At 33.5% G+C, this 9,861-nt stretch overlaps 1 protein-coding gene across 1 annotated transcript; it reads left to right on the top strand.

Annotated features, from left to right (window-relative positions):
• Positions 1-1,687: 1,687 nt before the first annotated feature.
• LOC110023587 (50S ribosomal protein L35, chloroplastic) lies at positions 1,688-7,775 on the top strand. The gene is made up of 3 exons (XM_020723074.1): positions 1,688-2,030; positions 2,116-2,232; positions 7,557-7,775. Exons 1-3 carry the CDS (start codon positions 1,788-1,790, stop codon positions 7,632-7,634), a joined length of 438 nt encoding a protein of 145 aa, XP_020578733.1. The 5' UTR covers positions 1,688-1,787; the 3' UTR covers positions 7,635-7,775.
• Positions 7,776-9,861: the final 2,086 nt, after the last annotated feature.

Here is a 9,861-nt window from a genome sequence, read left to right as displayed (position 1 = left end):
CTCATTTAAAAAAAATTAAGAAAATGAATATTAATTCAATTTTAATCAACGCACTGGGCTATGACATAGCCAAAGAATTTCTGGCTCAACATTTAATCGCCAAATTAATTTTGTTTCCCAACGGTCCTCCAGGAAAAAAATGACCCAAAGTTTGATAAATATCATGGGGAAATGTCCAACCGCCAATCATTAAATGAATTGAGATTTTAATTTCAGTTAATTACTATGCATAAGTGTCACCTTCAACTAATTAAGAATCAGCAAAAAAAAAAAAAAAAATTGCATGCATACCAATATTTATTATGAATTTACATGTCCAACATCAAAAGTTAGATATCTACACTTTTCACATCTTCATGTCATAAATGTATACATAAAAATGTGCATTTCACTTTTAAGAGTTAATGGTTGTGATGTCTTTTTAATGTCATGCGATAGATTTTAGTGATATGCATGAATGTTTAGGTGCTAGATATTATTGAATCCTTTTGGGACATGAGATCTCATGTAATTTGTGAACTTATACAATCCTAGAGAGACTTTGTGAAAGAAGGGGGAAGCGTTGAAGGATTCTCATAAAAAGATAGTCTTGGAGTTTTTGAAAGGCCCATGATCGGGGGTCTTACCTATTTCCTGTTTTTCTTATTTATATGTTATGCAGCATATGTACTCACACAGGAAGTTGTCGACAAGTTTGGCGGAAATGTTCAACCAGCCCATGCGAGCTTGAAATAAGAGCTCAAGAAATTTGACCAAGTATGGATGAGCTCACTTGAAGAGTTAAGATTAGTGAGCCCGTTCGGAGGAACTCACAGAAATATTGCATACTTTAGAGGTACTCTTTAGGTTCTTCTGGGCGTCAAGAAGCTCTGTAGTTTTCTTGCTGCTTAATTAAATTTATTTTTAAATATAAATTTAGTTCTCTGATTCTCTTAGCTCTTCGACAATATATTGTGAAAAAAATGAACAAAAAATAAAATAATAGAATAACCAACAACTATTCACTAAAAACATAGATGAGATGATCACAACAATCATTCTATCCTATAGAGTTAATTTGTTGGGAGACATGTTTACTCATATTCAATTGAAATTTATTTGCTATGCCTTGAAAAGTAGTACCATGTGTTTACCATTGAGTTTATACTTTCCTTATTCAGGAGGCTCGGAAGCTATGCCTACAGGGAGTAGTCACTAGTACTCTCTTGTAACTATGACCTGTTTCTCATTCATATGTCTTTGCATTCTAGGCGGTGGAATCAACTCATTCTATCGTCGTGATCATCAGTGGATTCAAGAGATTTTTTTACTGTTGAGGTACCGATAGCAAAAACACAAAATGTTACAAAAAATATGACTTATTTCAGTCACTAGACTGTAATAATCATAAGAAATGGTAGAATATAATGTGAAAAGTTTGAGGCTTCCCAATTATGGAGTTATGGAGAGTGTTCTTCGGGATTGTTAGAGAATATGAACAAGTACCACGAGAACACTTATAACGTCTATCAATGAACCATCACTTTGTCATGAGAAAAAGAATATGTTAGTAATGACAAAATGAATTTTGATATTAAAGATTTGAGTGACAAACATACATTTATATGAATGTTTTGGTAATAGATATATAATACAGAAGAATTGTGGGCATGCATGTAAATGCAGCAGGTCCATGCAAGTCTATACTCCCACCGACCAATCAAAATCTTATCCTGGAGAAAATGGTGAGTTTGTCTGGCAATTGAAAAAGGAGAAAGTTGACTGGAGAAGCACACAAATCGCCGACGATGGCCTCCGCCGCCTGTGCTGTCTATCTATCGCACCGGCCCTTCTACTCACAAACGGTTAGACGCTTTCATGCCATTCACATCTCCCCATCTCCAACATCATTCACCATGAAGACCACTCTCAGTTCCTCCAAAACCCTATCCACTTCCCTTCTATTTCATTCCCATTCCATAATTCCTTCTCCGAAGCATTCCACCTTCACAGTCTTCGCGGCTAAGGGATACAAGATGAAGACCCACAAGGTACCGCTTTTATACATCTTTTCTTTGCTATCGGTGCGATTCTGAGAAGAACCTGCTTGTTCTGTGCGAGTGATGAAATCTGAAGGCCTCGGCGAAGCGGTTTAGGGTTACGGGTAGGGGAAAGATTGTCCGTAGGCGAGCGGGGAAGCAACATCTTCTTGTGAAGAAGAATAAAAAGAGGAAGCTGAGGCTATCCAAAATGGTATGTGTATTTTTCTTGAATCCTTAATTGAATTATCTCTTCCTGCGGCTGTTCTCCATAGCTTTATTCCGAGTCGTAGCTTTTGTTCTGTTTTAATGTTCTATTTCTTGGCATTGCCTTTTTAATTATGCAAGTACTGATTTTGTTGAACCCAACTAAACTTTATTTAGTTTTTGTTTCAACTTTACCTGCTACTTCAAGCCATGCATTTATAAAACTGGGCTTTCTCAATGTTTTCATGAACAGTTTTACAAGAAAATAGAAAGATGAAATGCGCAGTGTCTGTCCTTTTATATGACTAGCTGATGATATGTTCTCTCTTATATGTTTTTGGTCATCTCCGGTGAGCTGGCATTCCCATTACACCCATTGGTGAGGGAGAAGTTGAACTGATTGGAGGAATTAGGTGAGTTTGCCTCTGGTGGAACAGTAATGAGATTTTAAATGGTAGAATAAATTAGAAGGGTGTTGGAAGGTGAGGGGGAGTAAATGAGTGGTGGATGTAGATAACTGGTGGTTGTAGGAAGGGGAGGGGTGATGAAGATCAGGCAGATGCTGTGCTTGTTCGTATGAGAGGATGTGTCCATCAGCAATCACTAAAGTTCTATTTAAATAGGAAAATACCCTTGCATTATTTTGATGGAGCCCATTATTGACATGGTTGGAATGGGGATATTTTGTTATTATTATATTTTTCTCTTTTGGTTCTCATGAAGCATTATTTCATATCAGGGGAAATATTGTAATTATGGCTCCTAGATGGTGTTAGAAATGGCTATCTATGAATACCAGCCCTTGTGTTATGAGAAATCCAGAGATTCATAATCAACATGAAACTTGCCTTGAGCCCCAAAGAAAAGTGGCTAAACCATATCCAGGCTGAAAACTGTCTACTAAATTTAAAATAAATCCTTTGGTGTTGGGCTGAGAACCATTTCGAAGCAAAGAAATCGACAACATCCATTTCTAGTCATAGAAGGCGAAGGCCTCATAGATCGAGAATTGGTATTTGGCTTTTTTTTGCCTATGTTTGAAGCTGTGTATGGGAACATAATATAGGATAATTAGGAATATTGGAGCCTGTTGTATTATCTGCTGGGTAGAATCAGAGTTAGCTCTATAACACAAGGATCTATTATCAAATAGAAATTTGAAATAACCAAGGATCGCAAATATATGCATAGAAGATTCATTTGGAATTGTTTGCTGTTTAGTTTGTATGTTTACTTGTAGGTTTAGTGCCATGTAAAGTTTCTAATAGTAAACTATTACTCCATTTTAGTTCCCACCTTGTCCCGCCATTGGTTTCAATAATGTTTTAATTTTTTGAAATTCAACAACATCAAGATGAAAAGTGTTATTCAATTAGAAGGGCAAGAAAATCATCTTCATTTTCTTTATAAATTGTATTAGTAAGAATTGAATACTACATAATTAATATGAGAATGTTAGAATTTTATTTAGTAATATATTTTCTTATATGAAACTATTTGGGGAATTGATAAAAATGAACTTCATAATACTACATAATTAATATGAGACTGTTAGAATTTTATTTAGTTATATATTTACTTTATATGAAACTATTTGGGGAATTGATAAAAATAAACTTCATTTCAGTTCAAACAAATTGATAAATTGATTACCCATTTTGCAACCTCATGTGAAAGAAAAATCATCATGGAAACTCGCTCAAATTAAACACACTTTCCAAACTTATAAGTTCTAAACACTTACCTTGAGATATATTGACCCTTAGTGACGTAGTCATAAATGAGCTACATTTCATGCTACAAATAAGAGTGATCATGAGCCTAATAGATCATGTCATTTTTAACTTAAGTGAACCTTCTTTATGATTAAACTTATATAAATAATCTCTGACTCTTTGCTATGTCTCTTCATTTTTTATTGCTAATTGCACACTACTCCGCCCGCTTACACCAAACCACCCATTTCCAAGTGCATTTCTTTTCGTTTTGGTCTTCCCCCATAGTTCTCTTTTATATTTCTCCTTGCCTACAAGGATCATGCTATGTCCTTTAGTTTAGGATCTTGTTAGTCTAAAGGGTGAAATACTTAGATCTTTGTTTTTCAAATTTTGAGACTACAAAATAGTTTCTACTTATTTGATTTTAACTGCTATTGATTGCAAAAGAGTCTGTAAAGCTAGAATCTACTTCATTGGTGGAGCCCTCTTGGCACTTAAAAAAGCGGTCTACAGAGCTAGTGTTGCCAAAAAAAGATTTTATCCATTCCCATTTGGATCAGACTACGGGAACTCCTCCTTCAGGTCTAGACCCTCATGATTGCTAGCAAAATTGTTTCTATGGTAAAAAAAAAACCCCATTGAAAATTCATTCACTGGTTTACCTTTAGGTTGTGAGAGTGTGTGGGGGTCTCTCTTTCATTATTATTCCCTAATAGCGACCCTACATGCATAAATACTAATTTCAGTCGTGATAAAACTTTCTTTGAAAGGAATCCAACTTAATGCTATACATGTAATTTTTCTTTCACAACCTAGAGTTAGTTCAACTAAACTTATGGAAGTAAATATTGAGAAGCTCGAAATCAGGAAGTGCAAATATGGATGTCAAAACAGAGCAATGTCAGTCCTAACATATTCATCCACTCTTATTGAAGACTTATTATTAAAGAATTTTGATAATCTCGTCGTTGGTACATGCAAGCACCTTTGATGCAACATGATGATATGAGATGATATATGATTAAAAGAAGAATGGGGTAAGTAATGAAGATGGTAGTAAAGGAAGGATGCTCCATGTGCTATCAGCACACCTAAAAAGCTATTTGTCTGCTCTAATATGAATTATTTAGGGTGTGGGATTTTTTTATTAAGGGAGAAACTAATGGATCGTGATGGGAAATTGCAATAGTTAATAAGGATGGAGTCTTAAATCATTGTAAATGTAAAGGGTTAGGGGACTTGCCACTTTATTAAATGATAATTTTCTTTCTTTCTTGGAATTTTAGAGGCTTACATGTTGCCATAAAAATAAGTTTTAGAGACTATGCTGCATTGCTGAGCTCAAAATTGAACATTGCTTAAGATCTTTGATTATAAATACAAGCACTTTGGAGACAAGAATTATTCTTAAGACTAACTTGTTCTCATGTCAAATCATTTTCTCTTTACATGATTGAGGCGATTACCTACATAGCACCCGAAACATTGCTATTTACAAATCAAGCACCCTGGTGATTTTTTGAACTGCCGAAGCGATGCATTTACATATACCACGATCACCACTAAGAATTTGATAAAAATGAAAAACATGAGTTGTGGTTTTATCATGAATTTTGGTATTTGTGTGAGGAGTTGAAAAATGGGTGAAAGAGGGTGCTTGATTTGTAAATATTGATGTTTGCTTTGTATGTAATTATCCCTACATGATTCTATGTGGCCATCTATGTTATTGAGAGACAGAGCTTGTGACAATCCATTGAAAGCGTGGGCGATGGTTTGAATGTGCTTTGAACCAAGGTATGCAATTTCGTCTAATGTAGAAACCACTAGAACATGGTTAGAAACAATCTGGTTTGCCAAAATAATTTTCATTAGTATAACTCGGTGTTAATAGTTGATAAGATTAATCAAAGGTTTGCAAGTAGTTTCTTTCTGAAGTCATGAGGCTTTAGCTTGTGAGATTGACCTTTCCGTATGAGTTCCCATTGGTTTTATTTTGTCCATTTTCTAACTTTGGCTATGAATGCACTTGAAACATGTACTTTTGAGAATGAATAGAGAAGGTATTTATGTGCTAAGCTTTGGAAAAAGAGAAAAAAAACCCTTAGTAGTTAGTGTCAAAGTCTTGAGAAAAATAGGTTGAATGCTGAATAGACTCGATTGCCTTTTCCCTTTACTTTCATTCCATTAAATAACAATCTTACAATCTATTTTAGGTACAAAATAAAGTGCATAATCTATGTTAGGTGACTTAATAATACATATTACTAATCTAAATATTGAGCTAAAAGGGAAATAAATCAGAAAAAAAGATATTGAAAATAAAGAAGCTCCTAATTATAGAGAACTCCAAATATAGTTGTCTAATTTTCGTCCTTCCTGATTGACAGTTAGGAGCTATTAGGATCCTTTCTATTTTTTCATTTTTTATTTTTATTTGATTTTATTTTGTTTAGATTTCGATTTAGAATAAAACATGTTTGACATGCTAAAAATATGTTTAGTTATTTTTAAAAATACTCTAATCATTTAAAAGTTATTTTGAGTAATCAAACATATTTAACACACAATTGTTTCATCCTTGGTCTTTGATGTTTTCATTGCTCATGAAAGTTCAGGATCACATAATCAATTTTTTTTTTAATGCCCAGCATGGAAATGACAGGAACCATGTAAAATTTGAGATTAAGATTGGATTACAATCCTTGGGTGAATATGATGATCTAAACATGTTTTAGAATGAATGTGTTGAATTGCACACACACTTCTAGATAATCTATTGCTTCCGCACCGCTCCTATATGATAATATGTTCATTTACTCATTTACCATCAACTATCTTTACTTCATTAGTTTATCAACAACAACAACAAGGAGAAGCCTTGATCCTGCTAAGGGGTCTACATGAATCCTTTTTCTCCATTATGTCCTATTGAGTATCATATTTTCATTTAATTCTAATAAATTAAGATCATTTTTTATACAATATGCCCAAGTTTTTTTAGGTCTGGTCTGCCATTGCCTTTCTTAATATAAGTCGAATCTAAAAGATCCACTCTCCTAATCAAATCATCATATGGTCGACGTTTAACCTGACCAAACCATGCAAGACGACTCTCTTTAGTATTGCCCGTCACTGGAGCTACGCCAACCCTTTCAGGTATCGTTATTAGTTTATCAATGGGAATACAATCAAGATATTTAGTTTCCTAGAAATGATTGAATTGTTGACCTGATACTTAAATCTTGATTTACTTCATGTAGTTGTCTCATTTCAATATTTACTGTATTGAGAATGCGTGTCTGACTTCATCCTGCCTAGAAATCAGAATTAATTTGATTTCTAATGCAAATATTTCATTCAACAGAAGAAAATTTGGGATTTTTTGTATGTTTGAACATGAAATTCAGAGGTGCATTTTGACCGCATTTTGTGAAGGAAAAAAAAAGCATACATCCTATTTATCATAGCAACTTTTAAGGGAGAATCTCTATTGTATATCCTGTTTTTGGATATATTACAAGCTACTATTTCTAGACTACGGATTGTGCAAATGCCTTCTGGTTCTTCTCTCTCTCTCTCTATCTCTCTCTCTCTCTTGTTTTGTTTACAGCATGCAGTGGACAGGAGTGATTATGATAATGTAATTGGTGCGCTCCCATACCTTAAAGTGAATCGTCAAGAAACCTGAAGCCTTACCCACCTGACAAAGAATCAACTCAAAAGATCGGTTTTGTAATATTTTATCCAAGTAATTTATTTTCAATTTGGATGCTAGTAATTGTTCTACATGTAATTGCTGTATCTTTATATGTTAAAAGATTTATTTTCATTCAGCAATTTTTCTTTTAACATGTGATCCATTTTAGTAGATCCATTGCAGCTTTATAGCTCAAAACAAATGTGTGTGGATAAACAAAAACAAATAAGCTGGGAGATTAATGTATTTATTTATGCATTGCTCTTTATAATTTTCCTTCAAATTAAGTTGCCTCAGCTTGTGTTTTCCCCTAGTTTTGCATTTATTATTTGAGCTGTAATTTTCTTTCTTTATACATTAACAAGTTGATCTTTTGAGGTTAGTGACCTGTACTCATTTGATTGTTTGAGGATGGAAAATCTGTTTCAAAAAGTTATGAATCTGTTAGAGATTTTTTTTTCTTTTTTTTTTTTTGAAATTTTGAAAGACTTAATAGTTTGTAAAATCTTGATTTCATTCTAATGAAGTTCAACCAAGTAATTGAACATGATAGACTTTTTTTTTTCTTCTTAAAACATGTTTTCTGACGCTCTTATAAGTTGTGAAGCCAAATAATTGAACATAGTTTTTGACCATTTTTATTAAGAGTGTTATGGAAGTTTTATTATATTTTGGATTCCCTACTTTTTAATTTTTTCTTTTTACGAGAAGAGTGTTGTTTTATGTTTTTATCTACAAATTAGAGTTATATTTCTTCAAATCAGTGCTGAAATCTATCTTAGCTATCAATTGATAAATCTGGCAAAAATTTTCTTTTTGTGTGCTAATTTTCCTTTTTTATTTTTATTTTTATTTTCTATGTGTGAGTTTTGTAAGTTTTGCCTATCTCTTAACACATTGCTTATAGGTTTGTTTATGGGATATGTTGATCAAGGTTTGCATCGTGTCTCCTAAACATGAATTTATAATTTTAATATATTTATTTTATTTGTTAGATTGAAATCAATATTTTTTTGGATGTTTTAATAGAATTTGTGGAGTTTAAAGATGGAACCCTTTTTTTCCTTAACTTTATTCAATGAATTGATTGAACTAAAACATCTTCCTCATTTTTTTTCTAAAACATATACTCCTTGGCTTATTATGCACCTTTTGTGGATTTAATCTGGAATCAACTAAGTAGCAGAGTTTACTTTTGATTTATTTAAATCTTGTATTTGCTTCTCACTCTCACTCTTCTTTAATTCCTTGATTTAGAGATTTACATACATAAAATTTAATTCTTATGTCTTTACATATCTAACACCTAAACTTCAATTTTTTACATTACATTGTTGACCTCATTTTTGAGGTCTACCTTTTCCTCTCCTTAGAACTTAAGATCTAGCCTTAGGTTCCTGTTGACTATCTTGGAAGACTAGTGATGGAGCCCACTCTATTTAGAAGTTCAAATCACCTATTAGCTCTTTTGGGAGGCCTCACATGGGTGGTCTCAAGCCATCCCATTTGATCGAGTGGCTATGGCTATAAGCCATCACCATTTGGTTGAGTGGCTAGGAGCACAAGCCATTGGGTTGAGTGGTTGGGACCAACATGTGGAGGCCCAAAGAGAGTTCCATAGGATCTCAAGGCTCTAGGAGGTCCCTGATGACTTGTATACTCACTCCATTTTGCATACACATATATTACATTACATTGCAATTCACCTACACCACACCACAATATACTTGCATTCATTTTACAATTTATCAAAATCCAAAATTACCAAATTGACACAAAATTGGCCCAATTGCTCCAAGCCACCTATTTTTCCACCTTAATTTCTCAAAACTACCTAAACCCACCAATTTTCACCAAAACTTCTCAAAACTAAAAAGTTGGCTCACCTCTCATCAAAAAAAATTGTCAAATTCACTTCAAATTTATCAAAAGTCCAAGGTCAAACCCGAGCCCATGCAAATTCAAGCCCAAACCCAAAATTGCCCAAGTTCAAACTCAAAATTTACCTCAAACTCTTTAAATTTGAACCCCACATGCCAAATTCAGTCTTACTAAGCTCACGGCCCAAATTTTATAATAATAATAAAAAAAATCCATCATTGCGTTGATTTTAAAATTTCAGGTATTGTTGAGGTTTTATTGAGGTACGGTCAACACCTCAATACAACCATAATAACACCAAAAACTTCCACGTTCCCAATAACACTACCTCCTAATA

The sequence above is a fragment of the Phalaenopsis equestris genome, unplaced genomic scaffold, assembly GCF_001263595.1.
Source record: "Phalaenopsis equestris unplaced genomic scaffold, ASM126359v1 Scaffold000224, whole genome shotgun sequence".
Lineage (NCBI taxonomy): Eukaryota > Viridiplantae > Streptophyta > Magnoliopsida > Asparagales > Orchidaceae > Phalaenopsis > Phalaenopsis equestris.
The sequence above is the reverse complement of the archived record's forward strand: the minus strand, read 5'-3'. Positions and strand labels throughout refer to the sequence as shown.

What these genes read in the sequence shown, in the direction of transcription:
- LOC110023587 (XM_020723074.1), top strand. Translation starts at nt 1,788, where the DNA reads ATGGCCTCCGCCGCCTGTGCTGTCTATCTATCGCACCGGCCCTTCTAC. An exon ending in ACAAGATGAAGACCCACAAG is followed by an intron (nt 2,031 to 2,115) that starts GTACCGCTTTTA and finishes TGAAATCTGAAG; the next exon opens with GCCTCGGCGAAGCGGTTTAG. An exon ending in AGCTGAGGCTATCCAAAATG is followed by an intron (nt 2,233 to 7,556) that starts GTATGTGTATTT and finishes TTTTGTTTACAG; the next exon opens with CATGCAGTGGACAGGAGTGA.